Here is a 27,805-nt window from a genome sequence, read left to right as displayed (position 1 = left end):
CGTCCTGCGCGACTCTTATACGATGCAGTCAATTAAGTAATATGCACGTGGTCAACATATCCGAGATAGGCGCGGACGGAGTCACCTGGAAAGCTGAAAGTGAGCATAAGAACCTCAGAATAGCCTGCAATAAGGATCATATTCCCTCAGACATGCCTTCATCTCTCAACCTCAGCTATCTCGACATTGTCAATCGTGCAGACAACTTCCATCTCTACCCTCCCAAACCTAGTGCGGAGGCGCTTGTACCATTTCTCCTCTCCCCTTCTCACTCCGCATACCCACCTATCGGTCTCATTCGGCCTAGCGTCCTGTTGGAGCTGCAGAAAGACAAAGAATGGCGCAAGTCTCACGGCCTCAAAGAGATTTGGGATATCCAGCTCGCGCCTTTGGCCCATCGCTCATATGTGGCTTTTGCTCCCTCCTGCAACACCCCGGCTAAGCGCACGCGCGCCATGAAAGAGACTTGTACGCGCTGGCGTGACTCGGGCATTTTCCCTGATATCATTGGGCCCAGCAAGTGGCGCTCGGAGTGGTACGACGTGTATAGGACGCCGTTCGGAGCGCTCCGTGTCGAAGGTGGAGAGCCGATGGAGTACGAGGGCGGCGAGAAGGAGGAAAACTACGCGTTCTCGATGGAGCGCTCGGCGTGCGCGCTGTTTGGTGTCGTCACTTTTGGCGTGCATCTGTCAGTATATGAAGAGGATGAGGACGGCATCAGAATGTGGATTCCGAGGAGGGCAAAGACGAAGCCTACGTGCGTCCTCGCGTACTTTCTTTCGATATCTTATGTTTCTCCCTCCTTCCATGTCCTAACAATATTCATATTTCAAACAGATGGCCGGGCTACCTCGACAACAGCGTCGCGGGCGGTATTCCTGGTGGTATCACCCCGTACGAAAGCATTGTCAAGGAAGCGATGGAAGAAGCTAGCCTGCCGGCGGACCTAGTGCACAAATATATCAAGGCTACGGGTTGTATCAGCTACTTTTATCAGACCGACCGGGGGTGGCTGCAGCCGGAAGTAGAGTTCGTATACGACATGCGGGTTCCCAAGGGCGAAATAGACCTACGTCCCATGGATGGAGAAGTAGAGTCATTCGCGGTACGTCGGTCCAGTGTTTTGATCGCATCTGCAACGTGGAGGTTCCTATCGCGTTGTCATTTTCTGCAACGCCACCTTTGGGCCTTGGTCGAAAACTGACTTTTTTATACATGATCCCCTGACGTGCCTGCCCTGAACCAGTTGCTGCCTTTAGATGAGGTCATATCTCACATGCGCGCAGGGGAATTCAAGGCGAACTGTGCAATTGGTGCGTCCGTTTTCGTTTTTCTAGGTCGCTGACGCTCCTGCCTCCGTGCCGTTTACTTCTTGTTTTGCTTCCGGCCGGTGTGCAGTCATCATCGACTTTCTCATCCGAAAAGGTCTGATTACCCCTGAAAACGAGCCAGATTTTCTGGAAATCATCACTCGGTTGCATGGGCGATTCGATATTGAGCGGTGGTGACTGTATCTGTCCCTGGCTAACACCCAGGATCCCGCGACGAACACCCACTATCTGTGAACAGGTTAGAAAGAGAGTGGGGGACACGGTGAGCGCCTTCGACTGAGCTTGTACTGAAACCATCCGAAGTGCTCAAGATATTCTGAAGGATTCCAAGGGCTTTGAAGAAATTCAATCGACTGCATAGAGATTTTCGGATGTACTTAGTCCTGCACTAGTCCTGCTCGATTAGGCGCCCTAATCACCTCGTGGCCCCGAATCATCGGACATGGGCGGCACTTTTGGAGTGTGACTACCAGATATGAATTCAGAGGATAGCTGTCTGACCGTATTCCCATTGGCATATACACAACATGAGATGTGCCCTTCTCTCAAAAGAAAAAATAACACTCGAGCGGTGCATAGGATATGAGTAGGTAGACGGAGGCGGTCTGTGAGGCCGACAGGTTGGCTTGAACGATTACGCTTAGTTTCCAGGCACGGATCCAGAAGATCTACCGACCTTAATAACGCTCTTGGAATCGGATCTACTCCAAGTCTCCAAGTCTCCAAGCTTCGACTTTGCTTTTCGGGCAGGTTTGTTCTCGACATCAGATCCTAATCTAGTTAATTTCATAGAAAACGTGTCGCTTACACGGAAAATTCAGCGCCCAAAGCAATCTATCAAAGTGAAATAATCGTGTGATGTCGGAGAGCAGAGCCTCTGAGCGTTGCTGGCTCTATGACTACATGACATCGTCAAAGAACCCTTGAGCTTGCTTTTTCTTCCACGTTCATCCTCCCAGTCTCCTTCCGCTTTGGGCGTCTGTTAGTCGCCAGGTTGCGACTAGTCCACTAGGCCAATTATCGACTCTCGCTTCACTCTGCTCCGTTCTTTTCGAGCGTTCCTTACGTCCTTAACGTTCTTGACGTCCTTGACCGCTGTGCGTCGACACCCTACAGTTTTAGTCCTTCTCTTTCGCATCTTAGCGCTCTGGTTGTCGAACGTCGCCGGACGCTTCAAGTTGATCGATCATGTTTGCGACCCTACTACTTCCTCATGTCCTCGTATCTGCCCTTCTGTTATGTGTTCTGCCTTGCTTTTCCGCTCTCGCTTCGGCACAACAGACGTTTTTTCCTCCAGAGTGGCCTCTTGCCGTCCGATCTCCATATCTCAGCAGCTGGGAGGCTGCAACGAAAGGATCGCAACCTCCGTACAATTGGCCAAAAACCTCTGTGAGTCTCAAAGCGTTTGTAACCAGTCTTCGTCGTGACTTATTGCCTTTCTTATGGGGCAGACTGAAGCAATTCTGGGATGGCAGGGGTTGGTGAATATAGATGGCGTGTCGTATAATTGGTTGGGCGATGACCTTGGAACTGGAAATTCAACGAACCTGACAAACGTGTTGATCACGCCTACGCGCACTGTGCTTTCCATGACTGCTAATACCGTGGATTTCAACATCACGTTCCTGAGTCCTATCGAGGCGAGCAGTGTCACTCATCGCTTTCGTTCCATCATCTGAATATCCTCGTCTCTCTCGCCCTGCAGCCAAATGATTTCGTCCGACAATCGATACCGTTCTCATACATATATTTCGAGGCGACATCACGAGATGGCAACTCCCACAGTATACAGGTTTATTCTGATATCAGCGCGGGTGGGTGCTGTCCTTGCGTATACAGCTGTAGGCATTGTCTAATTCATCCATCGCGCTCTTCGTTTTCCATCACCTTCCACTGCAGAATGGAGCTCGGGAAATCGTAACGATCAGGTCCAGTGGACCACGACCACGAACAACGCGAACAGCGTGTATCATTCTGTCAACCTGATATCGCAAACACAGTTTGAGGAGGAATTTGGTCAGGCGGAGTGGGGCACGTTGTACTATGGCATCAAGCAGGTGAGGATCTCTTAGGGGTTATACCCTCTTTGAGCTACCACCACTGACAGTGTTCAGGGCTCTTCCATAACGTACAGGACATCCGACGCGAGTTCTAGAAACCTGTTCAGGTCCCAGGGAAAACTGGACGACAGCCAAGACAACAAATTCCGTGCAATCAACAAGTCAGTTAGTTTCAAAAGTTTTCCCCATGCATGTCTGAGATTTCGGACTCCCAGCTCGTTCCCCGTTTTCGCTCTTTCACAAGACTTAGGAACGATTAAATCGACATCAGAGCCTGTTGTTTGGATGGTTGGGTACAGCAGAGACCCTGCTATCAGGTACATCGACCTCTCAAATGTAGCTCAGGATCGCAGCCTCTACTTTCAATCGGCGTACTCCAGCCTCGACGATGTCGTACGTGCTCCTCTCTCCACCGAAGGCATGAGCATGCTGGATCTTCTTGGCTGACTCTTCCTTCCTTCGAAAAGATATCCGCGTTTGCGACAGACTTCTCCAACGCTTGGGGGCGCGCAGAACAGCTTGACGCGCGACTGATATCCGCTGCGAATGCTATTTCGTCCGACTATGCAGATCTTCTGTCTATTGCGGCAAGGCAGGTGTATGGTGCGACGGAGCTGACGATTGCAAAGGGCTCGGACGGGCAGTTCAACAAGTCAGACGTTATGATGTTCATGAGGAACATTGGCGGCGGTGACAGTGCTCAGTGCGTAGATTCATCAACTATACTTCGCTTCAAGAGAGAAAACAGTATATTTAATTTGTGTGCGATCTAGGCGAGTCAACCCTGTGGAAATATTATACCAGGCGTTCCCCATGTTCATGTATCTCGATCCCACGCTGGGAGCTCCTTTGCTGGAACCTTTACTCCGATTCCAAGATTCATCGAAGTACCAAAATCCGTACGCCGCTCAAGACGTAGGTCCGTGATGTGATTGGCCATTTGTTTATGACCACATCCTGACAACCAACTTCAGGTGCGAACTATCCTATAGCTCAGGGAGATAGCGATGGACACCCTCAGCGCGTGGAACGTACGTGCCATACTTTGACTGCGATAAGTGCTTCTTCTGAGTCTGAGCGGAATTCATAGAAACGGCAAACATGATCATCATGGCCGCCGCTCTAGCGCGCACCACTGGTGATGGGTCGCTCATAAACCGATACGTCAGCTAACCATCCACTGATGATATATTTCTGATAACTAATGGTTCTGTGTTCCAGTACCCCCTGTTCGTGAAGTGGACGGATTTCTTGTCTAGTTCCACGCTGTTCCTTACCAGCGAGTGCGTGAATAATCCTTTCAGACGAGAGAAACACTGAGGATGGGTTCGTGCATTGCAGAAGCTCTGCAGATTTGGATACTACTGCCAACCAGACAAACCTGGCCGTCAAGGGAATCATTGCGATCAAGGCAATGTCCGACCTCAGTTCTGCACTCGGACACGGCGACGATGCAACCCGTTACGCCGTAAGTTTGAGGTGTTCTGCTTTCAGGGTGTCTGCTGATGCACTATCGCTTTCGGAAAGACCGTAGCATCTAACTTCACCAGCCAGTGGCATTCACTCGCGCTCAGTGCTGGAGGCTTGCCGTATATGCTCGGCTCATATGGTAACACCAGCTCCTTCTCGTTTGGCTATAATCTGTATGCGGACAAATGGCTCGGAACTAATATCGTCAACTCTTCCGTGAGTAGCTGTATCAAGGGATGTCACTCCCTTGCCTTAAATTAACAACCGCATATACTCATAGGTATATGATGCCCAAACGAACATCATCAACCTCAATTTGGGACAGACACAATTCGGACTTCCCATCGACAGCTCTAACACTCTGAAAGGACAAGCCGTCTCCAGTGAGCCATTCTATGATCGCGATAGAATGAGACTCTGATGTAGCATTCCAAGGTTGGAATCTCTTTGAGGCAGCATTCGTAACGGACACGGGAATCAGAAATCGGCTTATTTCCATGATTCGTGCGCGCGCGTCTTTCAACGCGACGTTAGGCGCATTCCCTGCCATCTACGATGCCATCTCTGGAGCGGTCCACTCTGGCATTGCTAGGTATGCACATGCCAATCTACCGTTTGTCGTGAGTGCTGAGACCCCATTATTTCAGTCCTGCACAAGGATCCATGTTCGCCCCCTTGGCACTCAAGTGAGTAGCTGCAACATTTATATCTTGATAGTCGAGCTTATGATGATCCCTTCTTCAACCAGTCTCGAAGCTAAGCTTGTGTCTAAGACCATCCCAACTCAAACTTCTGGACCGGGACGGGTTTCAGCTGGCGCTATTGCTGGCGGTGTCGTGGGCGGCATCGTTCTCGTCACCGCTGTGATCTTTGGGATCGTTTATTTCCTCCGTCGCAGACGAAACAATCCACGAACTCAGCATCGCATCTCGCTTGATGGAGCATACGACAACGCGGCCCCCATCCTTACTCCGTTCGAGATGTCTCAGGCTAGCTACGGCGAGACCCGAGGACACAGGCCCAGGCCCTCAAATCTAGAGAATCTGGGAAGTCGCACGAGCTACGCCATGGGTGATGTCGACCATGTCCCCTCTGTTCTATCAGCAACAACCATCTACAACCCATATTCCTCGGGTGTAGCGCCACTAGCGCCCTACACCGCCTCTGCGTCTACATCTGGGCCGTCCGAGGGCTCGTCCACGAATCCAGCTTCGCGTAAGCGCTCTGAGGCGCTTGGCCAGCGCACAGACTTGCCACCACCACCAAGCGCGAACTTGTACACTCGCGAAGACCCCTCTACGTCACGCGACGGGCTCATCCCAGGAGGTCCGAGTACAGGTCAAGCGCTAGACGAAGATACGCTGGAGCTGCGGACGCAGGTCGAGGTTCTGCGGAGAGAGATGGAGAGTTTGCGGCAGGAGAGAGGGGAGCTGCCACCAAGGTATGCTGAATGAGGTCTCTCTCTGCTTGATGTCATGTTCTTTGGAATTGTATAGTAGTGTTTTGCAGGACCTTTCCTACTATAATTTCTTGGTTCTGAACCCTAGTGCTTTTGACGGCGGTGACATGTATCTATAAGAATTGGCGTCGAACAGTGTCTCTATTATTTTTGACCCTTCACATTTCCAATCATGCCCCTCGAATTTTCGAACGAATCGTCGGAAAAAGTAAGCCTTGATGATAAGCCCTTATAATGTGTCATAAGGCCTTAATGTCACGGGACTTTATGATGCATTATGAGAAATGAGTCAGGGCATTGTGATAGATTATGATGCCATCACGATGAGAATTGCAATTGATTATTATCCCTGGTATTGACTTGGTAATGGCCTCCAGGCCGATCTCTACATGGTAATTGAGTTATCAGAATTATGATGCCGAACTTAATGTATTATAATACCAAGACTCGGCATCATAATGCCCAACCGTTTTTTCCGACAGATGTGCATGGGAAAGAGGGACAGACAGTGATTTTCAAAAACCCGAACGATCTAGTACTATGCGGGGTTGAAAGGCTATGGAGCCTTACAATCGTGGTCTCTGTTCCTGACACAATTGATGCATGCGGATGATTCACCAAAAACAGTCATTCCATGTGTCCTCACAACGCATACACCAACTCTACTTCCTCTCAAGTTCTCATCACTTTCTCCCAACCGTTCAACTTCCCAGTCGTTGCGAGTCCACTCCGGCCCATTCCGCGTCATCGGTCCCTGTATGTTTGCTGGTATCTTCTGCGGATTCTCCTCCTTTTGGTATAGTTCTTGAGATGTCTGGGCAGAATTTCTGAAGGCGTCACTAGTAGCCATGCGGATAAGAAGGACTGATACCCATCGAATGGATGTCAAAACGATTATCGCCAGTTTCCACTCAGGCTTATCCACTTCCCGTCGTCCCACAGCTGAAACTTGAAATCAAGGTAACGAGATCAATGTAAGCCGACTCGAGTGCACTTTTTTGCTGGCATAGCATTGTTCACTGGCGTAGGTGCGATTTCGTGGACCTCACACGTTCGATCCATTTCTGAATGTCGTGTTCCAGTGGGTAACCTACTAAATATACAGCTGTACAGAGTCTGTACAGCCCAGACAACAGATTCAATTAATATAACATAGCGACAATGCTCAAAAAAAGCCCAAAAGAATCGTACCCAAGCAAGGCCGTCAGTCTTTCACAAAAAAAATACTGTCGAAAAAATATTCCAGCAACTAACTATGTTCATCTAACTATCGTCACAGACCAACTACACTCGCAGACTACGCTTGTGTTATGATATATCGCCGACAGCCACCTTTGGCGGAGGTGGACCGTCCATGGGCCCGCCCATACTCGATAATCGAGGCACGGGAATCGCCATGTGAGGGAAACTTTGATTTTGATTTGACGGATGGTGGGCCGTCTGCGAGGACGAAAGGGTAGGAGATCCCGTTCTCGGCGGCAGTAATGGCACAGGGCCGGTGCCACTCATATGTGGCGGCAACGACGGAGGCGTACCCACTCGAGAAGAGGCGCGCGGTGGTAGTCCATCGACTATTGTCATCTTCGTCGGCGGCGGCGATGCCCGCTTCTTCGTTGTGCTCGGGCTGATTGGTACAACCAACACCGACTTGCCCGCTGCTGCCGCCTCGATGCCAGTCGGGTACGGCGGTGGTGGGAGAGGCGGGACGGTGTGGACGAGTCGTGGGGGAGAGCGCACGCCGGATGAAGGACTCGGAGGAGGCGGGAGGCGATTGGATCGGGGAGGTGAGATGCCCATCATCGGATCTGCTGTTGTCCGCGCGGGATGTGGGATGCCGCCCGATAGCGATCCGGCTCCGAGCGGTCGATGCATCGGCGAGCTACCGTGTCCGTGTCCATGAAGTGTCCCCGGGTTCGTATGCATGGAAGGCGGTAAACGTGGCATACCGTCATCGAAGGAACCTCTTCTCGACGGCCCGACAGATGAAGGATGACGCTGTCCAGAGCTGGAAGGAACGTGTTGAGATGATTGGTGCTGCGTCGGTGTGGCAACAAAGGGCGTCATGACCCTCTCATGAGGACCTACAGGGGGCGGGCCAGACGGTGGCCGCCCACGCTCACGATTATATTGTGGCGAGGGCGGTATGTCGCTTCGCCACTGCCCAGACATGGATGAAGACGGGCCGAGAGAAGATGGGTAGTGTTTGGAAGAAGGCGTCAAGTTGATAATCTCGGTCGAAGGGGGTCCCGAATGCGGCCGGTTGTACTCGATCTCGCGCGTGGAGTGCATGCGTGGGCTGCTATGACCATGATGGAGAGGCGACATGGGCGTGGAAGCAACGCCGTTGGGTGCGCTGCCTGTAGGGTGATGGTGGTGGTGATGGTGAAGGTGATGGTGGTGATGCGGGCCAATGACGTGGTGGTGGGGGGCTTGACCAGGTCCAACATGAACGTGGGGATACGAACTGGGAGGCGGAGCGTTTCGGTGATATTGCTGTTGCTGTTGCTGTTGCTGCATATACTGAAATTCCATCTGCCTTTCGCGGTCAAGGTCCCTTTCACGCGCCCGGTCCCTCTCATACCTCTCTCTAGCCTTCTCTCGTTCAGTATCCATCCCGACTTCCCTCCCCTCCCTATCTAACTCCCTGTAGAACCCGTCCTCAGGCGAGATCCGTCTCGGCTCGCCGTTCCACTCTCCACCCATCTTTCCTGAAAGCCCACCGCTTCCACCTGCCCATCCATTAACCTTCGGCACGGGTGGTATAAGGTTCCCATTGCCCATGACATGCACAGGCGAAATTGAGCGGCTCATCATCGACCCATGCGAGGGATACCCGCTGCCGGCGCTGCCAGCCCCCACAGGTTGCATGTGCATAGGTGCAGGGCCCGGCATCATCTCGTGCTCGAATGGATGTGGTGCGAACTCTTGGTGCGAGCCCGACGGTTGTCGTCGCAGCCCTGACCCACCCGGTCCAGAGAATCCTGATCCGATGTGCTGCATCTGGACATGCTGAGATGGAGCGCGACTGCCTAGCCCGCCGGCACCGAAAAGGGGGCCGTCAATTACTCCTGACGCGTAGCCCTCGAAAGGGATGTTGTTCAAGGGCATGTGCATACCCAGCGGACCATTCATTGATCTACTGGCTTCAAAAGACCGACGGTTGTTAGAGAGTATGTCAAGATCGTGGGAGACATCCGCGCTCGAAAGGGTAGACAACTGGGGATATACGAGTGGTGGCGCGTGTGAATCTCTTTTGTGACGAGAACCGAGAGTTTGGTTGACGATGTCATAGAGTGTAGGCGGCACAGGGATTTCCTGGGGCGGAAGCGGAATGTGTCGTACTGAGATGTGGTTTTAGACTTGTGATGGTTGATTGACATCATGAAAAGATGCGCACCTGGCTGTGCGACCTCTGCCGCTCGTCGATCTCTCTCCAACTTCCTCCGTTTCCGGTTCGTTTCCGCTAACATATCTGTCTGAAGTTCGTCTCGCGCATGCTGAGAAGATGTTAGTAGCTGACCATACAACCAAAGACGCGTCCTTTACCTTCCACCAGGCCCAAATTGAGTCTTCGGTCGCTCTCCGTCTCTTCAGCGTGTTCTCCACCGCATAAGCGCGTTTTCGTGCAGCCAAATCCAAACGATTGTCCCGGCGCTTCGCAAGTTCTTCCTGGAGATGCAGTAGCTCGGGATGGGATCCTGGTAGAAAGTGTTAGTCAAAGACGTCAATAGAAATGTCCAGATGATTCACCTTTGCCAACCAGATGCTCCTCCCATGCCAGCGAGTCCATCCTCTCGGTGTAGACTTTCTCCTTGAGCAGGGCAAACTTGAGCTCAATCATAGCCAAAACATCCAAAGCCTCCGCGCGATGAGCCGGCAGCAACTCGGTCTCAGGCTCGCGCCCGTCGACCTCCATCCCTTCGGCGCCTAGCTCACCCCCCTCCGCCGGTGCCGCATCTTCCAGAGGCTCTTGATCCTCTCTATCACCATCCGGTACGACCTCACCAACATCTTTGTTAGGGGCATTTTTCTTGGTCGAGTCATTGAGAGAAGGAGAGACTGAGCGGGATGAGGCGGGCGAGGCAGAATCACTGGGAGAGGGGTCCTCGATCACAACAGACCCGGCCATGATGGAGGAAGCCGCTGCGAGAGCGACCACAGGCGCGACCGCTGCAGGCGAGGGCGCGGTGACGTCAATGCCCATGAGGGCTGCGGCGCCGTTCATGATGTTATGAGTAGGCGTTGGAGTGACATGTTCTGAGTCGATGTCGACGGCGTCCCCGTCGGCTTCCACCTCAACGTCGTCTGGGCCGTCGCCAAGTTCGTCCGAAGCGGTTTCATCTCCGGAGTCTTCATCGTCTGGTGCAGCATCTTCAGAGGGTGCGCCGTCTTCGTCTTCATCTTCCTCGTCCTCAGTGAGATCGGCAGAGTTGTCCTTGATTGGGTCAAGCGACCTGTCGGGTACCAAGTCGTCGGCATCGGGATCTATATCTTCTTCGTTGGCGCTGTCGTTGGCAGCAAATCCTTCTTGATCAAGCGCACGCTCTGATTTGGACCGAGCGAGGATGGGCTGTTCGTCGACCTTGGCCATACGGACGTCTTCCTCGGACCCACCTGGGTACTGCGAGTGTGGTCTAGGCCCGCGTTGCAGGAGGGCACGGTCAACTTTGTGCCGAGCAAGGATGGGTGACTTGTCTCCTTCCGCAGCGTCCACGTCCTCTTCGGAATCGATGACATGGTGTGGGGCTGACTTGGCTCCACGGTGAGAGGACGTACCAGGCTGCTCGTCCTCGTCCTCTTCCTCCTCCTCCATGGCCCTCGGAGGGCCATCCTGTTCTTCTTCTTCTTCTTCCTCTTCGACAACCTTGCTCTTCACTTCTTTCTTCTGCTTGTAGGCCCAGTCCCACATCGGCTCTGGGACGAGGCTCCTGCGCTTCTTGTGCGCCCCGCGCGACGGCTGGCGAGGGCGGACCTCATCGTCTTCTGCAGCATCATCCTCGACGTTTTCTGCGTCCTGCTCTTCCTCGGTGAGCTCTGATAGCTCGGAACCTGTATCGAGGCCAGGATCCTTGACGGTCTTGTTGGGGGCGGTTGGAAGGGAGTGGCGTTCGTTCTGGGGCGGGGGAGTGGGAGAGGGAGAGCTGAGGGGATCTGAGGACGCCATTGATACTGGCATCGATGTCGCCTGGAGCGAGGGCGTCGTTGCATGCAACGGCGAGGAGTGGCGGCGAGGGTAGACGTGAACAACACAACGGCAGTCAACGGCTCGCTGTGACAGATCATCGTGTGATGACGTGACGCCGACTCTGTGACGTTCTTCGTGACAAATGACGAAAGCGTGATACCGCACAGGCTCTCCAGTCCCTCGACCTCCCTCGACTCGATCGCGGCTGGCAACATCCTCGGCGCGTTTGCGAACATGCGACAGTGCACATCCATGCATAATTTCAAACCCATCATACCCCATTATTCAAAACCCACCTTGAAGCCGCGTGCATAGACCGCTATCAAGCAGCAGGCTATATCGGGATGTGGGTCAGTCGAACTCATGATGTTATTTCTTGAGAATAGACGTTGAGAAGCGGGGTTCAAATATCGGCATTCGTGCATATATAAAGGCCGCAGAATGATTGACAGCACTTCTCATAATTACCCTCCGAGTTCGTACTCGACAATTTCTAACAAGCATGCCTAACCAAAAGAGTGCAATTAACATCGTCATGGTGCGCTTCTCGGAAAATTACAATAGTCCTACAACTAATGTTGTTGCAGGGCGCCATGACATTTGGCGCACCTGGAACAGAGGGTGCCCGCGTTCACGACCTGAAGGATGTCGAGGCCATCCTAGACGTGTTTCAGAAACACGGGCATATAGAGGTACGATTTCAGCCACTGTCTTGTATTACTCCTTCACAATTTCACGACCATTATTGTCATAGGTTGATACGGCTCGCACGTACTGCAGCGGTACGAGCGAAGAGTACCTCGGCAAAATCGACTGGAAGGGCCGTGGTCTCAAGATGGAGACCAAATTGTACCCGAACGTCGTAAGCTCGCAGTCACAATATGCATATTTCTAACTATTGTGCTCACTAGCGCGCATATATTTGTTGAAAATGCAGAGACCCGGCGTCGCGATCGATTCCACACGAGAAGCCATCTCGCACACGCCAGAGGCAAGCTTCCCTTGCACGTACACGCCCCGCACGCTCTCCCTCACAGCTGCATGGACCAGAGCTTGCGCAAGAACCTCGAACGCTCTCTGAAAGCTTTGAACACCGAGTAGGATATTATTCCATACCACACGCTGATTCCACAGGCTGATTTCGCTCAACGCAAGCTCACTGGAAATGTGGTACCTCCATGGGCCTGACCGGACCACACCATACGAAGTTACTCTGAAAACTGTCAACGACTTGCACAAAGAAGGCCTCTTCAAGCGGTTTGGCATCAGCAACTATGCGGCGTACGTCTCCCTGTTTACTTGCGCGTTCTAATTTCTCCAGGACCTTACATCCAGATGATCAGTTGGGAAGTTGCGGAGATCGTAGGAATTTGCCGTGCCAACGGCTATATACAACCGACTGCATACCAAGGAATCTACAATGCCATTCATCGGTGAGACGAATCGCACAATACTTGAAGACGTTTTGGTGTTGATACTTCCTATTCATAAACAAGTGGCGTGGAGCCCGAACTATTCCCCTGCTTGCGAAAATTTGGGATCAGTTTCTATGAGTTTAACCCTTGTAAGCATCGAATACACTCTTGCATATCGATAATATGGCAAACAGCGATTGCGCTAGTGGGCGGAGGCTTCTTCACAGGTCGATACACCTCCATTCAAGACCAAGTCGAAGAAGGCGCGCGCTTTGACCCCAACAGAGGTCAAGGAAAGGTGCGATGACAGCAGTGCCTCTTCTAACTCTTTAAAACGCTGACGTATCTCTCTCCGACCCCCTATTTCCTCAATTGCGCACCTGCAATAACCCGATCGTGCCCTGGTTTGGTGTCCAGAACTACCGCAGTAGGTACTGGAACGAGCCGTACTTCAAGGCGATCGAGTCTATCCGCGCCGTGGCGGATAAGCATGGGCTGACGATGGCCGAGATCGCGCTACGCTGGATCTCGCATCACAGCCTGCTGAAGCGTGCGCACGGCGACGCGATCCTCATCGGTGCGTCGAGCTTGAATCATATTGAGCAAAACCTCGTCGATTTGGAGAAGGGGCCGCTGCGTGAGTCTTTAAGGCAGATTCGCTCGTGTGAAGTACTGATTCTGCTTACTTGTCTTGCCGATAGCGGACGAAGTCGTGAGCGCTCTAGACGATGCGTGGTTCTCGGTCAAGCTGTATGCGACGAACTATTGGCACTGAGTATGGAGCCATGGTCAGATCTTTAATTGAATGTAGCGGCGAGACATGCATTTGTATCGAGAGAGAAAGCATTTTTATTTGGTTCTACTAGACTTTGAATGACGGAAAAATAAGAGCAGTCATGTTTCATCGAGCGCTTGAAACCATGAGTTCATCGTCTCAACAAGTCCGTGAATATGATCGAAATCCAGATCGGTTCGCCTATCTAATCAAATCTCACGCCTACTTCAGCCACACTCAATTACACCGAATTTCTGGCTTGTTCTTCTGCATACTCCATTCTACTCTCACAAAAGGCTACTTGGGTGATCGGTGACCGTGTGTTATATCAAAATCTCTGTGATATTTAAAGAAAGTATTCCACAGGCGCCGGGGCCCGCATCATGGTTGTGAGCCTTTTTTTTCAATATGCGCGTCCTGCCCCTTCACCTCATTCTGTTCCCAGAAAATATCAGTCCTCCAGCATGCCCCCTCTGCGCACCTTCCCGCACGTCTGGGAGACCCCACACCGACCCAGCGCAACCTAGACCCCAATATGCACCCGTTCTCGCGCGCGCGCGAGCGGACGCGTGCGCTGAACGCTGCGAAGATGGAACGCATGTTCGCGAAGCCGTTCATTGCCAGTCTGGAGGGCCACATGGATGCGGTCGAGGTGATGGTGCGGAAGCCTGACTCAGTGACAGACGTGGCGAGTGGGAGCTGGGATGGAGGTACGTGATATACGCCGTGTTTTCTTTCGACGTGCTTGTAGTGCAGCTGTTCAGCTCAGTTTTGCTTTGTTTTTGTTTTTCACCTTTCTAGAGATCATACTGTACAACTTGGCGCGGAGGACGCGGTTGGCCAAATTTCCCGGGGCACATAAGGGGAAGGTGTCTGGATTGTGCTTTGCTGACCAGACGAGAATACTGAGTTGCGGCATTGACCACAACATAAAAATGTGGGACATAAGACCGTCAGGGGATGACTTGACGGGGGCAGGGCCATCGGAGGCACGTTCACACCTGTCCTTATAATTTGGATCGACCTAATCTTGCGAGCGTTTAGCCAAAACCCTTGCATGTCTACCCAGGAAAAACATTATTCAAGTGAGCCTCTTTATTCATCTGCTACCTCACGGGAATAATGGTGCCCCTTCTAGTTCAATAGATCATCACCGTAACGATCCTCTGTTTGCGACCGCGTCCAACATCGTACAAATATGGGACGAAACCAAGTAGGTATCACGGTCAATGCCTGGCTTCGCGTGCGCTGACAACAATTCAGGAGCGCTCCCATCTCGAATCTCACTTTCCCCACATCCACCGAGACCATCACGAGCGTCCGCTTCAATGCCGCTGAACCATCCGTTCTAGCTAGCATAGGCTCGGATCGGACATTTACCCTGTACGACATTCGGACAGGAAAAGCAGAGCGCAGACTCGTCATGCAGGTTCGTTCAAGATTTTCTCTCGTCGAAAAAAATATTTTGAACATCTTCATCTTGCAGATGCGAAACAATTCGCTAGCTTGGTCACCGACATTTCCTACGTCTGTGCTTCTGGCCTCAGAGGACCACAATCTCTACACCTTCGACATTCGGTCAATGGAAACGCCAACGCAAATATACAAGGCCCATGTGGCGGCAGTTATGAGTTGCGATTGGAGTCCGACAGGGCAAGAATTTGTTAGTGGAGGATGGGATCGGACAGTGCGAATTTGGAAGGAGGGACATGGTTCCGCTCCTGAGGTATATCATACCAAACGCATGCAAAGGTGCGTTTAGCTCTAAAAAAAGTGTGTATCTGATGGCTGACCGGCTGGATGCAGAGTGCTGTCGACGGTGTTCACCGCAGATGCGCGTTTCGTGCTGTCTGGTTCTGACGACGGCAACGTTCGCGTCTGGAAATCCAATGCGTCCGAGAAACTCGGCATCATCACCGCGAGAGAACGTGCAGCGATCGAATATCGCGACACCCTCAAAGAGCGATGGAAGATGGACACGCAGATCGGAAAAGTGCAGCGGTGCGTTTGCGAACCATCCGTAGCTGCCTTGCGGTCTTTTCTCACTCGGATCTCGATTGCAGAAGCCGGCACATCCCGAAGCCGGTGTACAAGGCTGCGGCCCTCAAGCGTACGATGCTGGAGGCTCAGCGTGTCAAGGAGGAGCGCAGGCGAAAGCACACGCGGGCAGGGGACAACAAGCCAAAGGCAGAGAGAAAGAAGGTTGTCATTGCGGAGCAGACATGAGCTTGCCTGCGTGCGTTATACTTTCTGTCCGCGCCTGCCTACATTACCCATCGAGGCGGGAAACTGCCTGTATACTCTATCCGAGGACAATCAAGAGGGCGAGGAGCAAGTACACTGCATAAACTCGTCCCAGCGTGCAGATGGTACGCGAATCAACAAGGGAATATATATTCAAACACTATGGATAAACGCGTTCGACAGGCATGCCGCTGCTAGCTGCTCACTCGCCAGCTCAATGTCGTCCTTGAAAGAGCCATCAGGTTTGCTAGATAGGGCATTCCAATCACCGATACATCCGTTTCGACATTGCCAATGCAGGAGACTTGAGTTCCACGAACGAACAAGGCTGACCACAAAAAGAGCGTATACCACTTTGGTCTCGTTCATATTTCAAAGATGACTGTTGGGTTGAGCACAGTACATCAATTGAGAGCAAGAGGCTGGCGATTTCAGGCCATCCACGCTAAGTAGAATTCATTTGACCCCAACAAAGTCCTGACAAGCCAGCAGGAGAGAGAACAAAGTCATTCGCAAGATAAGACCGAAGTGCGTATTCGTAGATATTTTGGCGCAGAAGGTCGGAGTGAGCTTTCTTATTCTGAGAGCAACCGGTTAGATCTATGATGAAATATTGGAAGCCCGTAGTGCGGCTGAACCGATCCGCGCACGTGCCATACTCCTGTCACCCGAGCGTGGCGCCTTGGGCCTTTGCCTGTCTCAACTTTCCATCATCCCACCCCTCTGCTCACTACTATCATCAATGGCGACCGACTCGGAGGGTGATTTTTCTGACGAGCTGCTGGAACTCGCTGGTGCATCGGAAAAGAAGCGAAAGCGACGTCAGACGAAGAGTTCTAGATCGAAACGACGCAAGCCAGAGTGCGTTGCTTTGTCTTCCGTTCTCACTTCAAAACATTACAGAGTATTTTCTTAGTGTTGCACTTGATACATCTGAAGATGAACCAGAAAGCGAAGAAGAGATCGAGGATCTCAATCCCTATCCATTTGACGGGAAGTATATCGATGAGGCTGACCGTCAGAAGTGTGTAATAGCGTTTGCCCTCATATCCTTGTCTGAGCTGACGACTCCACCGGTCAAGTCTATTAAGCATGCCAGAAATTGAGCGCGAGGAGGTTCTTGCTCAGCGCCTTGAAGAGATGCAGAGGATACAAGACAAGCGGAATCTCATCCAAATGCTCAAAGCACAGAAGTCTGGTGACGGGGATACTGTGTCCAAAGCCGCAAAACGTGCACACATTCCCATTTGCTCAGAGTATCTTCTCACTTCCTTCTCTTCTTAGGGCATCATGCCGTCCGAGGCGCCACGAAAGAAAAGTCATCAAAGTTGGATGAGTTGAAAGCGAAGCGGAAAGCGAAAGATGAGAAGAAACGTGTACGTTTCGATCATGCATCGCAAGAATCTGCTCTGACCTCTTCCAGTTCCACATGTCCCCAAAACGCGAACATTCAGCGTCCTCGATGGAAATGGAGACGGATTCTGCAGAAGAAGAGGATGGCCAAATCAGCAAGTTAGAGGAAGAGGAAGAGAAAGAGAGGAAACTCCTGAACAGGGCTCATCCAGATGAAGATCGTGTGACATTGCAAGATCTTGAGAAGGTTCGATTATCTCGCGACATGCTCGCAAAACACTACTTGTCGCCATGGTTTGAAGAATATGTCAAAGGTGAGACATACCCTACGATCGAGATCCCAACTTCAAACCTCATTTGTAGGTGCATGGGTACGGTACCTCATTGGTGTTGATGACGGACAGCCAGTATATCGCATATGCGAGATACAAAGTATGCTCAGCACTGCTTTCGTCTTGGCTGCCTACTCATATCACGCAGGCTTATCCATCGATTCCATCAAACCATACAAGATAAATGAACAGATTGCCAATCAAACTGTCGACCTCAAACATGGCCAGTCCTTGAGAGCATTTCCTATGGACAAAGTCTCCAATGCCATGTTCACACAGGTTGGTTCCGAAACGTACTTCTTGTGATTGAGCCTTCTTCTGAAGTGGCTTTAGCGAGAGTTTGACCGCTTGATGATGGTCTATGAGCATGACCGCCTCAAGATGCCTGGAAAGCGACAGATTGAGAAAAAGAATGCGCAGCTCATCAAGTTGGTCAGCCAGCCACTAACAGAGGTTTGTGCAGTTCGTGGTGAGTCACTCACGCGTCACTGAGCCGCTCATGATAGAGCGACATAACGGCGATGCTTGCTCGCAAAAGCCAAATACAAAACCACAAACAGTCCGGAGTATCTTTTACGATGGAGAAATCACGGCTAATTCAAGCTCGGACGCTTGCCCTGAGGCGAAACGACAGAGCGGAGGTCGGAAATATCGATGTACAGCTGAGAGAGTTGGCTGATCGCGCTGCCGTGCATAATGGCCAGACGGGGCCAGAGGACGAGCCCGACGATATTTTAGCAAAGGTAAATGAACGCAACCGAAAAGCTAATATGGAGGCTGTGCGGAAAGCGGAGCTCTTGGAGGCTGAACGCAAGCGGAAAGAGCGGAAGTTGGCCCGGAGCGGGGCTGGGACGCCTGTGCCTGCGGATCCAAGTGCTCGACTTCGAACCGTCCCGCGGATGTATGCTTCCAGGTTTGTGATCGCTTATTCACGCTCGTTTCGAAACGCCCATGGCTTCTCTTTTGTGCGAACAAAAACATGCGTAGGCCAAGCACACCTCATGCAAACGGAACGCCTTCCCTTGGTGCCCGAGCTGCCACTTCGGGCTCTGTGTCTCCTCTACCTCCCTCTACTCTATCGAGCGGTGTGAGCGTATCTAAGGGTACGCCGAAGAAAGACTTCGAGTCGCAAGTCTTGGAGTCAATAGAACTTGACCTCAGGGATTTCTGATTTCTGTCTTGTCGTTGTTATACTATGACATCTCGTACTTATAGCTTGGCTCCATCTTCAAGCTGTCCAAAGTTTCGGCTCCCTTTGGGCTACATGCTGCAATGTACATATATATTTGGAATTACCCGTCTCCTGCTCTATCTCACCACGACGCGTGGACGATACGGAATAATGACGTTGGCGCCGTTCTCGCCGAGTAACTGGTATGTACTTGGATTCGCCCATTTCCAAACAACGATTGACTCTCAGGAATACCTGCGGTTGACCACTGATTCAACGGTGGCTTTGCATAGGCCAGAATGAACTCGTACTAATGGTCTTTGGCCAACGCTTTGCCGTCGAATCCATCAAACTTCGCTCTGGCCATCGACTGCTTTTTCTAAGCTTGTTCAGTCATTGTGGCGTTTTATTGCTCTCTAACGCTGACATATGGCCGTTACAGCTGCAACCGAGGGCCTTTGTTGTTATGGACTCATCGGTGCAAAGGCCTTTTGCCGTCATCGCTGTCAAAGTTTGCCATGGAACCGTGATTGCCACAATCCTTGCACCGGTCTTAAAGCCAACATCCACCAATGTGCACGCCTATATCAGAGCTTCAATCTCTCCCCATACCATTGATCATCGCCTCATACCATGCCCACCAAAGTTTCAGATTCCAGCGTTGCGCTACCATGCGATCGTAAGACGTTGCAGTCGATCGCATCTGCTCTCAAACAACGTACGCACCCTATCTCCTCGTCTGCCACCCCAGCATTCACATGCATCACTGGGTTTCGTTGACCGTAGGTGCAGTCAAAATACATGACGAGAAATACAACTACCTTCAAGTGAGTCGCTATATTAAAATGTTCGTAAATCTGATTGATCGAGAAACCCTCCGCCATCACAGGAAGGCAGTGTGATAAAGATCCGAAGGTTCAAGAGTAATTTTGGTCGGAGAAGTCAATGGCGGCAGTGGAAGGAGGCCCAGATAGTGGCCGTTGGGCATCAGTTTACGCTAGTGCGTCCATTCCATTTCAAATCTGGATCTATCTTTGATTCGCTCGCCTGAATCAACAGCTCGACCTCGACATAGTTTGGTACGAGACTATATTGACTGAGCCTCAGCTAAACATCAGCACTTTGTCGTGTCTGCTGAGAGCCTGAACGACCTGGTGAGACTTGCCGCAGGCCTTCAGAGCTCTTCAGATCATCAGATAAGTGCCGATAGGGCTTCAGAGTTTTCATGGTCTTCAGGACAATGTGAAGATCGTTTCTGAATCATCAGAGGTCTCATATATGCCAGGGCTACCAGCCAGTGCGGCATTCAGAGGTTCCGACACCTCAAAGTTTCAGACCGATCGAACTTCAGGACTTCCGACAGTGCAGAGGTTCAGATCTGAAGTATGAGAGCCTACATTATACTAGACTCATGTGCATGGTAATCTACATAGGAGTTTACATAGAATTCTTTGAATGTGTCTAACGAGTAAGAAAAATGAAAGTCGAGAGGAATGGGTGTCGTGCCATACACCCCGATCAGCTGGCAAGCACGGAAGATAGTGTCAACATGGACAATGCCGATACTTCTTTGTCCATTCAACTTCTCTGGCTTCACAATCCACATCCCAGTCAGTCGATCCGGTTCGTTGTCCTTCGGTACAAACCAATTCACTATAGCACATGGATATCGCACACCCTGATGAATGAATGAAACGAAGCGGAGCACACGCGCAACAAGCATACCCCGCATGAGATCATCTTCAGGGCCGACCTGGACAAGAACGGTGTCGCGGCGCTCGTCTTTCCCATACCATCGTGGTGTGCTCCGAACTGTCTCACGGCGCATACCCCCAATGCCTGCGAGCTCCGTGGGGCAATAGAAAGTGATGGTGGCAGAATGGTATATCGACAATCGTCCCTTAAAGCGAGGCAAGTCATCTGCAGAGATATCGTCTGCGGTGATGTCATGCTCGCCATGTCCGTAGAGTTGCTCGAATAAGAAGTGTTGCATTAATGTTTTCAATTCGGGGCCTGTGCGGCCAAGTTCCTGCGCGAGGTCATAGATCATCTTGGTGTGTGCTGCTCAAGAGGATCTCGACTTAGAAATGATTTTCGGCATGAGGAGCAAGAGCTGACCTGATTTCAAAGCAAGTTTTACCATCGACTGGGTATGTGGCCCATCGACATCCTCTGCATCTCGTAAATCACTGTATCTTGCATCTTCGGCATCTTCAATATCTTCTTCGGCGCGCAAACCAGCTTCTCGATAAGCATCTGAAAGTACATCTCCATCAAGCATCCCACGGCGTGTGAATTCCGTTCGTGCCGCTGCTAGCTGACTATTTCGGGTGTTGATACGGAGGATCTGGCCGAGGGGCATATGCTTATTTGTCCGGCGCCACGGTTTCTTGACGGCTTCAATATGTTTTGACTCGGTGATTGAGGATGAAAGTCCATTAGGGGAGCCATACTGTTTGATCCTTGTAACATAATGTACGAGTGAATGCTGACGCGGGGGGAAAAACCCATCCGGCCGGATGCCAGACTCCTGAAATATGACACGGTAGTGATGAAACCGGGTAAGTGCATGGTCCATAGCATTGAGGGTGGTTGTCGTGTGCGCGGAATGCCGTGCACGGTAACAGAAGTCAAGAAATGCCGCGACTGATTGAACCATGGCATCAGGCACATATCCGACAATTGCAGGAAGAAAGACCTGTAACTTATGTTATCAAATTTCTAAGTCAGCCATCTTATCAAAGCGTACCTTCATGAGCGCCTTTGAATCGTTGCCAGTCCATTGTTTGAAATTGCGTCCTTCAGGGAATCGTCGAAGGCCAGGGAAGGCAGGGACTACGGCAATCCTACGCAGCAATTATCAGTCTGGGCTAGTGTTGAATCCATATATAAAAACATACCTGCGATCAATATCGTCAAGGATCTTCTTTGCCTCTGTCGATCCATGTGTCAACTCGAGGTAGTCCTGGATCCACGTCACGAGATGATCTTTGAAAGTTCCTTTGATGAGTTGATGAAGTAAATCCGGAGTGATCAGTTCATAGATATCGGCACGAGGGAAAAAATCTGTGAATGGCTAGTGCAGGAATGTTAAGTGACAAATGAAATAATAGATTCTTAATACTCACGATGACATTCTCAACGACGCCATAAGTGTACCATAGGGTTTCAGAATCAAAAGTCTCTCGGAGCTGATGGGTATGTGCGTGAAAGCGCGGGTCTCCGGCATCATCAAAAGCGCCCCTATGCGGTTGCGCAAGACATCTGATTGTGAAATGCTTAGTTCGAGATAAGAGCACATGGAGATTATAAACTCACCCCGGACACCATCCTTGCACAATTCCAGCCAACACGACTTGCTCGGGATAGTCGGCAATGAACGGCCCGATTTCATAGATTGCGCGCCGAAAGTGCCCATCTGGGCAGCGCAAGACAACTGGGCTTGTCATTCCATCCCGCAATGGGCTGAGTATGTGTGCAATCGATGCATGGTAGAGCTGCTTGCGAAAAAGGCGGTATTCATTATCTTCTGTGAATTGTCGACAAGCTTTTGTATGTCAGCAAAAGTGAGATAGCGAAAGGAGATACATACTCTTAGGGATTGACAAAAATGATAAAGGAATCAAGCCACATCCGTGAGCACGCCGCGCAGAGTTGTCTAGATTCCCAACTGAGATATAGAGCGGGTGAAATTCTGTGTTGCCTGTGCCGACGGATACTGTCGTTTTGTCTGCACCGAGTACAATGGGCACCAGCATCGCGCCGTGGGTTCCCGGATCTTCTGCAATCACATCCTAGCAAAGAATATCAGGAAATGTACTCAAGAGAAAGGAATCTACTGACTGATTTCTTCCAGGCCCATCGACCGGACATTAGGTTCGAAAACCTCTGCTCATGAGGACCAACAAACTCCTCAAATGCGGTATAGTCGAATTTTCCATCGAATGTTGGGTTATTCACAATACGAGCGACAACATCGCTTGCGTTTCGAGTGTGAATTACATATGTTTCTGTCTTCCATGAAGGAGAGTGTTTGTCGACTGGGCCTGCATATTTGATTCCGAACGAGTGCCACGGTAAGTCGCCGAATGGGATGCTGTCGATAGTATTATACATATCCCGTGCACTCGCAAATATATTCTCACCGGCATTATCCAGCACATTCTTAGCCGCGAGAATGTTGAAGAGTTCGTTGATGCTGCCGATAGACGCACGCATCTTCTCAAATAGGAGGCTTGCGCATTCAAATGTTGGTCGGTCAGGGAAGGGTGTCCAGTCAACAGATTCATGATCTGGCGGTTCAGGGGATGCATTACGTGGCACAAAATTGCCACCACTGTTGCAGGGCCTTGCTGACAGGCAGAAAGGATATCAGAATGAGCTTCATTTATTAATAAAAGATGTACCATCAAGCTTGCTGTGATAGCGGAATGTCGAGCGAGGGACTTCCGGGCCCTTGAAATGCCAGTGGTGTGCAACGAGATGCTTTTTGAGACCAGCGTGTTTACGGAAGGAACGGTTGCAGGGGTCACAAAAAAAGTTCATATTGATGAAGATGATACAAGGTTTACTTTGAAGAGGAGAGGGAGGGGGGGATAGGGATGACGGATTTGACCGTGAAAGGTGCAACGATATACTAGGGTTGGGGTTCAGCAAACAGTCGCTAGCGTGGAGGTAAACATTAATTCCGTCGCCAATTAGCGCATATGCGCGTCCACGTTGCACTGAGCAACTCATCTCTTCCAAGTCATCTCATCCTCTTCTCCAGGCAGCACTGCGATTTTCCTCATGGTTTCGGCTACAGCAAAACAAACATGGACGTCAGCTTCGACTAATCAATCCCAAGAGAGAGCTTCGCATACCATAATCGACGAGGATAATGCAATCAGCTTGACTGCGCAGTACGTTGAATATACATCACCTTGAACAAATACTGTTGGCTGACATCCGAACTCAAGTTCTTCCTCATCGAAGAAGAAAGAACTGAGCGCTTCGCCTGTCGTTAGAAAGGAGTCGGTGTCAACGTGAGGCCTATGACTCATATGCCCTAGAGTCTAATGCTGTACTCACCGGCACTGAACAGACGGCAGGTCTCTGAAAATCGGCAATCAGGCAACCCCCAAGCGAACAAGGAGACACTGAGCAGATGGCAGGTCCCTGCAGATCGGCAATCAGGCGACTTCCAAGCAAAGGAGGGGCATCATGTGGACAAACCAATGCGCCGTAGTCAACGGTCAATCAACCCACACCCCGCAAATAGTGCTGGGTTGTTCAAACGTACCCGAGCTGAGGTTGCAAAGAGCGCACAGGCCAAGCGCTCTGCAAAGGCCAGCGTTGTACAAGCTAAGTCCCAGTCTACAGAGGCAGCAAAGAAGTCTGAGGCTGAAGGGATAAAGAAGTTGGCTCAGCTTGAGGATCAGAGACGTCGAGAGGATCGCGCTGAAGAAGCTTATCTCAATGCTTCAGTAGACGAGAGAGACAGGAACGAAGACATACCGGCGACAGATGGATTGGTTGAAGCTAATAACTTGACAGCTATGGATGTTGATGATAGTATTCATGACAGGAAGATCTCGTACCAGAGGCACATTCACGAAGATGAAGAGGACGGCGGCATCGTCAGCGACGATATGGATGTGATGGATGGCTCGACCAAGTCACCTGCCAGTTCAAAAAAGGTAAGTGCCTGATGATCTTATCTGATCACAGCTTATCTTCTTCCCGCTCATCAGCACCGTACTCAAGCAGAAAAGCGCAAGGCAAGGGCAGCAGAGGTCCGCCTATCAGTATCTGCTGTACGAGAAGTAGCGCGAGCCCCGAAACGAACCTTATTGTAAGTATCTATCTGTGATCTCTCCAAGTTTCAACTCATCTATCGTCTACTAGGACTGCGGAATTGTCCAATTTGTCCGCACCAGCAAGAAAGAAGAGTAAGGGAGCACAACATTCTGCTCTCGAGGCAGACTGGCGCGAGAAGGTGTCTTCTAAGCTGAAGGGTCATACCGCTACGTCCCCTTCACTTCATTCGAAGACACCCTCCTGCATGCTGCTTCCCTCTACCCTCATCCAACAAGCTCGCCGAACTCCGTCCGTTCCCCAGGCTACAATTCGCCGCATCAAGCCTCGAATCTCTCGTTCAGAAGAGAGAAATATCGACTCTGAGGAGGGGAGTCCGGATTCAGACATAGAAGGGGGATTTACGGATGTCAATGTTGCTACACCTAAGGAGGATGCCATGAAGGCAAAAGCGTCTACTCGTAAGCTGGTACGTTCCACCAACACTTTGATTCGAATTGTATAATGTAATCCCCCTTCTTCTGCACCTTCTCTGAAATAGAACACGGTCGTTGTCGCACTGAATGAGGACGAAACACCCGTAGACATGAATGCCTTGCGTCGGCCACGATCTCAAGTCGGTCCAGCAAAGTCACTCTCGAAATCACAGCTTCCTGAGTGGGCGAAGAAACACTGGGACTCCAAAATCATTCCGACTCTTCTTGACTTCTACGGCATTCAAGACGACCCCTGGAATCTTGACGGCGACGATGGCGTGACGCTTTTCCGTACAGCCCTTCAGCAAACCATCAACTTAGTTTGTCCTGGTATCAAGTACACACCGATGCCGGTCCGCGATAAAGTCTATCTCATTGTAAGTCACCACTTTCTCTCCCTTTTGATGCACAATAATCTCCAGAACTACCGTTAGGCACGCCAGGCCGTCTATGATTGGCATCGCAGGTTTCAAACGAAGGCCATCCAGGCAGTGAAGTCTACTGTCGCTTCTTTGGGCAATAAGAACACTGTGAAGGCTTTTGTCCAGAAGGCTTTACAGCCCAAATACGGGGCTGCGTACTGGGCTACGCCAGATCCCGAGGTGCGTGTAATTTTTCTCTATTTGAGTCCTGCTCATGCTCTGCACAGCGCCCCGAGGGTGCAATGCAATCAATCTATATTGTGAAGGTTCTAGCAATGCACGTCAAATCGACGCAGGGGTCTATTTTCACACAGAAGTATTACCCTGTCGGGTCGCTCTGTCTTGCTGTACTGGCCGTGAGTGTGCTGTTCTTGTCAATTGGTTTATATTCATAGCTTTTCAGGTTAAACGCGCGTTTTTAGCGTATTCCACTGGTTCCTTCAAGCCTTTAAACACGAGCTTCTCAGAGGAACACTGTGGAACAAAGACACAGGACTTGCGGCAGGGACTCACGATTCGGACCTTCCTCAAGAAACCACACCGACAGGACGAGCTGGCTGAACGAATCAGCCGTTATTTGGCAAACGGCGATGACATTGAGGATCGGGGCTTTGACGACGACGAAAACGCGATCGTTGACCGTAGCAGCCCCCCTCCAAGTAACGATGAGCACGATCTATTGGATGACGACAGACTTAATGACAGCGACGATCGGTATGCCGAAGATGATGGTATGAATAATGATTATGAGGACAATGAGGATTGTCTCGATCGCACTCAGTGTGGTGAGACTGACGAGGATGATTACGATGACGCTTGATGTTCTACCCACCTCTTTCGAGATTCGGTGAGTGATTCTCCTGCATATACATCATTGCATTCATTGATATCTCAATAGCTAGGTTCTTGATTGTTTGCTGGAGCAAAGGAGGTGCAGCGAGACGCCGGTGGTTTTCCCTCTGCTGTATCTCAATTCTTCAGCTTATAATACGTGCATTTCTCGTGCTTATTTCTCGCGCTTCGCATCCATTTGAAAGCTAACCTGACAACTCTGCCCCCTGTATGGTCTGTCTGCTCTGATGTGCTTTCCGATGACTTGTAATCTGAGGGTCTGATACTTTGATGGTCTGATGTGATCAAACAGTCTGACAGAAAGATACTCTGATATTCTGACAACCTCTGAATGTGACGAAACAGCTGAACATCTAAGCTACTGGCAGTCTGACGTGACTTGCCGCGCTGAAAATGACTAGTGATGCTGAAAGTGACTGGTTGCGCTGAGACGGCTGAAATTGAAGTACCTGAATGACCTGCAAACCCCAAATTAGGATACCTGTAGACTGGGTGTCTGAAACTCGCCTGAAACCCTGAAATGCCCTATTTCAGGGCGTTTCAGGGCGTTTCAGGGGACTTCCCAACTTACTGATGAAGTCGAATCCCCGCCTGCTCGTCTATCCCGTTTTAGATGAGGCTTGGGCTGATAGAGAGTGTGCTGAACCGTTATGCACCCCTTGGGACGTGGCCGGACGAGTGCTTGACATTGTAAGTGAACCATTCACTACGGCTTATTAACATCTTCTGACCGCTTGTTATGTTCGACAGTTATCATGCCTGGTGCCAGTTGAAATGACACGCGGGGAATGGGAATGGACGCCGGCAAAGATCGTGGTACGTATCATCTTGACACCCCATAAATATTATCTTGAAACTGATATGTTGTTTTTCTGTTCAGAACGATGTCGCAGATCTTATGAAGCCGTTGATGGTGAATTTCTTTGAAGGCACTCGGGCAGCAAAGAAATATTGGAGAGTGGGGGAAAAGGTAGGTTTTCCCGCAATATGCGCTGTGGCACTCAACAAAGATGCAATCAGTGTTCTTCGGAGACATGGGCAGCTTGTCTCTGAAGTAGCTGATCGCATATGTGAGGCGCAGTAGCGTACGACGGGGTTTGAATTGCGTTGGTGCATGTGTGGGCGCCCACAATGCGCAGAGATAGCATCAGACTGATTCTACGGAGCTGGCTTGATTGTAGGATTGTGGCCTCGTAGTTGAGCCCGCCGCTGAGTTGTCTGTGCATACACACTCCTTCCGCCCGTCGTCGACACCAATACTCAGCGGCTTCGCTGTAGTAAAAATAAAAATGAGCGTGGCATTGGCGATTTTCAGAAACAGCTAATCACAAGGGTGATTGGGAAATATTCTCATTGTATTCTCAAGCGCTCGAGCGTATGCCATGGCTCCTCATTGTGTGTCTAGTGGACGACAAAATTCAACACAAAACAACCGGCCGATGTCCCCGGGGGCTCTAAAGTGGT

General features: G+C 50.8%; 9 protein-coding genes across 9 annotated transcripts; 7 read left to right on the top strand and 2 right to left on the bottom strand.

The window, feature by feature from the left end:
* Positions 1-109: 109 nt before the first annotated feature.
* Positions 110-1,835, top strand: HETIRDRAFT_147865 (uncharacterized protein). The gene is made up of 5 exons (XM_009552647.1): positions 110-757; positions 838-1,105; positions 1,247-1,313; positions 1,399-1,593; positions 1,643-1,835. Exons 1-4 carry the CDS (start codon positions 153-155, stop codon positions 1,506-1,508), a joined length of 1,050 nt encoding a protein of 349 aa, XP_009550942.1. The 5' UTR covers positions 110-152; the 3' UTR covers positions 1,509-1,593; positions 1,643-1,835.
* A 183-nt stretch (positions 1,836-2,018) lies between these two features.
* On the top strand, positions 2,019-6,488 carry HETIRDRAFT_480082 (uncharacterized protein). Its single transcript, XM_009552646.1, has 17 exons — positions 2,019-2,720; positions 2,783-2,980; positions 3,037-3,145; positions 3,231-3,388; positions 3,446-3,552; positions 3,607-3,784; positions 3,859-4,087; positions 4,170-4,310; positions 4,366-4,422; positions 4,482-4,555; positions 4,613-4,674; positions 4,733-4,859; positions 4,926-5,077; positions 5,142-5,244; positions 5,297-5,453; positions 5,509-5,547; positions 5,610-6,488. The coding sequence occupies exons 1-14, from the start codon at positions 2,520-2,522 to the stop codon at positions 5,224-5,226; spliced, it is 1,878 nt and encodes a 625-aa protein (XP_009550941.1). The 5' UTR covers positions 2,019-2,519; the 3' UTR covers positions 5,227-5,244; positions 5,297-5,453; positions 5,509-5,547; positions 5,610-6,488.
* A 794-nt stretch (positions 6,489-7,282) lies between these two features.
* Positions 7,283-8,278, bottom strand: HETIRDRAFT_143458 (uncharacterized protein). Its single transcript, XM_009552645.1, has 3 exons — positions 7,600-8,278; positions 7,403-7,523; positions 7,283-7,348 (listed from the first exon to the last, which is right to left on the bottom strand). The coding sequence occupies exon 1, from the start codon at positions 8,118-8,120 to the stop codon at positions 7,629-7,631; it is 492 nt and encodes a 163-aa protein (XP_009550940.1). The 5' UTR covers positions 8,121-8,278; the 3' UTR covers positions 7,283-7,348; positions 7,403-7,523; positions 7,600-7,628.
* Positions 8,279-11,977: 3,699 nt separating this feature from the next.
* HETIRDRAFT_37198 (uncharacterized protein) lies at positions 11,978-13,827 on the top strand. Its single transcript, XM_009552171.1, has 11 exons — positions 11,978-12,043; positions 12,093-12,197; positions 12,260-12,367; positions 12,443-12,496; positions 12,556-12,602; positions 12,661-12,786; positions 12,849-12,938; positions 13,002-13,069; positions 13,127-13,218; positions 13,338-13,557; positions 13,622-13,827. The coding sequence occupies exons 1-11, from the start codon at positions 12,008-12,010 to the stop codon at positions 13,693-13,695; spliced, it is 1,020 nt and encodes a 339-aa protein (XP_009550466.1). The 5' UTR covers positions 11,978-12,007; the 3' UTR covers positions 13,696-13,827.
* Positions 13,828-14,006: 179 nt separating this feature from the next.
* On the top strand, positions 14,007-16,260 carry HETIRDRAFT_37201 (uncharacterized protein). The gene is made up of 9 exons (XM_009552172.1): positions 14,007-14,084; positions 14,141-14,405; positions 14,497-14,684; positions 14,740-14,780; positions 14,834-14,908; positions 14,959-15,124; positions 15,182-15,447; positions 15,502-15,696; positions 15,759-16,260. Exons 1-9 carry the CDS (start codon positions 14,079-14,081, stop codon positions 15,919-15,921), a joined length of 1,365 nt encoding a protein of 454 aa, XP_009550467.1. The 5' UTR covers positions 14,007-14,078; the 3' UTR covers positions 15,922-16,260.
* Positions 16,261-16,676: 416 nt separating this feature from the next.
* HETIRDRAFT_37203 (uncharacterized protein) lies at positions 16,677-19,000 on the top strand. Its single transcript, XM_009552173.1, has 10 exons — positions 16,677-16,800; positions 16,856-16,963; positions 17,022-17,170; positions 17,224-17,315; positions 17,363-17,606; positions 17,656-17,724; positions 17,773-17,903; positions 17,958-18,077; positions 18,131-18,537; positions 18,612-19,000. Exons 1-10 carry the CDS (start codon positions 16,682-16,684, stop codon positions 18,793-18,795), a joined length of 1,623 nt encoding a protein of 540 aa, XP_009550468.1. The 5' UTR covers positions 16,677-16,681; the 3' UTR covers positions 18,796-19,000.
* Positions 19,001-20,188: 1,188 nt separating this feature from the next.
* On the bottom strand, positions 20,189-23,340 carry HETIRDRAFT_421557 (uncharacterized protein; the record flags this gene model as incomplete). Its single annotated transcript, XM_009552644.1, has 9 exons — positions 20,189-20,856; positions 20,914-21,493; positions 21,545-21,641; positions 21,696-21,871; positions 21,924-22,059; positions 22,114-22,342; positions 22,388-22,589; positions 22,639-23,147; positions 23,202-23,340. The coding sequence occupies 9 exons, from the start codon at positions 23,338-23,340 to the stop codon at positions 20,189-20,191; spliced, it is 2,736 nt and encodes a 911-aa protein (XP_009550939.1).
* Positions 23,341-23,852: 512 nt separating this feature from the next.
* HETIRDRAFT_421556 (uncharacterized protein) lies at positions 23,853-26,309 on the top strand (the record flags this gene model as incomplete). The annotated part of the gene is made up of 7 exons (XM_009552643.1): positions 23,853-24,473; positions 24,528-24,628; positions 24,682-25,060; positions 25,133-25,444; positions 25,502-25,669; positions 25,717-25,845; positions 25,893-26,309. 7 exons carry the CDS (start codon positions 23,853-23,855, stop codon positions 26,307-26,309), a joined length of 2,127 nt encoding a protein of 708 aa, XP_009550938.1.
* A 605-nt stretch (positions 26,310-26,914) lies between these two features.
* Positions 26,915-27,394, top strand: HETIRDRAFT_173930 (uncharacterized protein; the record flags this gene model as incomplete). Its single annotated transcript, XM_009552642.1, has 4 exons — positions 26,915-27,031; positions 27,092-27,157; positions 27,222-27,311; positions 27,362-27,394. 4 exons carry the CDS (start codon positions 26,915-26,917, stop codon positions 27,392-27,394), a joined length of 306 nt encoding a protein of 101 aa, XP_009550937.1.
* Between the last annotated feature and the right edge of the window lie 411 nt (positions 27,395-27,805).

This window comes from Heterobasidion irregulare (genome assembly GCF_000320585.1).
Source record: "Heterobasidion irregulare TC 32-1 unplaced genomic scaffold scaffold_10, whole genome shotgun sequence".
Lineage (NCBI taxonomy): Eukaryota > Fungi > Basidiomycota > Agaricomycetes > Russulales > Bondarzewiaceae > Heterobasidion > Heterobasidion irregulare.
Note: the sequence above shows the minus strand (reverse complement) of the source record. Positions and strands in the feature narration are given on the sequence as shown.

Excerpts from the sequence above, each read along its gene's own strand:
- HETIRDRAFT_147865 (XM_009552647.1), top strand. The coding sequence starts at position 153 with ATGCCTTCATCTCTCAACCTCAGCTATCTCGACATTGTCAATCGTGCA. Across the intron at positions 1,106-1,246 it reads GAGAAGTAGAGTCATTCGCG|TTGCTGCCTTTAGATGAGGT; the intron begins GTACGTCGGTCC and ends GCCCTGAACCAG. Across the intron at positions 1,314-1,398 it reads CAAGGCGAACTGTGCAATTG|TCATCATCGACTTTCTCATC; the intron begins GTGCGTCCGTTT and ends GCCGGTGTGCAG.
- HETIRDRAFT_480082 (XM_009552646.1), top strand. The coding sequence starts at position 2,520 with ATGTTTGCGACCCTACTACTTCCTCATGTCCTCGTATCTGCCCTTCTG. Across the intron at positions 2,721-2,782 it reads ACAATTGGCCAAAAACCTCT|ACTGAAGCAATTCTGGGATG; the intron begins GTGAGTCTCAAA and ends CTTATGGGGCAG. Across the intron at positions 3,146-3,230 it reads TTATTCTGATATCAGCGCGG|AATGGAGCTCGGGAAATCGT; the intron begins GTGGGTGCTGTC and ends CTTCCACTGCAG.
- HETIRDRAFT_143458 (XM_009552645.1), bottom strand. The coding sequence starts at position 8,120 with ATGATGGGCATCTCACCTCCCCGATCCAATCGCCTCCCGCCTCCTCCG.
- HETIRDRAFT_37198 (XM_009552171.1), top strand. The coding sequence starts at position 12,008 with ATGCCTAACCAAAAGAGTGCAATTAACATCGTCATG. Across the intron at positions 12,603-12,660 it reads CTGAAAGCTTTGAACACCGA|CTCACTGGAAATGTGGTACC; the intron begins GTAGGATATTAT and ends GCTCAACGCAAG. Across the intron at positions 13,070-13,126 it reads TTTCTATGAGTTTAACCCTT|TGGGCGGAGGCTTCTTCACA; the intron begins GTAAGCATCGAA and ends CGATTGCGCTAG.
- HETIRDRAFT_37201 (XM_009552172.1), top strand. Across the intron at positions 14,909-14,958 it reads CAAATATGGGACGAAACCAA|GAGCGCTCCCATCTCGAATC; the intron begins GTAGGTATCACG and ends ACAACAATTCAG. Across the intron at positions 15,448-15,501 it reads CATACCAAACGCATGCAAAG|AGTGCTGTCGACGGTGTTCA; the intron begins GTGCGTTTAGCT and ends GGCTGGATGCAG.
- HETIRDRAFT_37203 (XM_009552173.1), top strand. The coding sequence starts at position 16,682 with ATGGCGACCGACTCGGAGGGTGATTTTTCTGACGAGCTGCTGGAACTC. Across the intron at positions 17,171-17,223 it reads TGTGTCCAAAGCCGCAAAAC|GGCATCATGCCGTCCGAGGC; the intron begins GTGCACACATTC and ends TTCTCTTCTTAG. Across the intron at positions 18,078-18,130 it reads TCAGCCAGCCACTAACAGAG|AGCGACATAACGGCGATGCT; the intron begins GTTTGTGCAGTT and ends CGCTCATGATAG.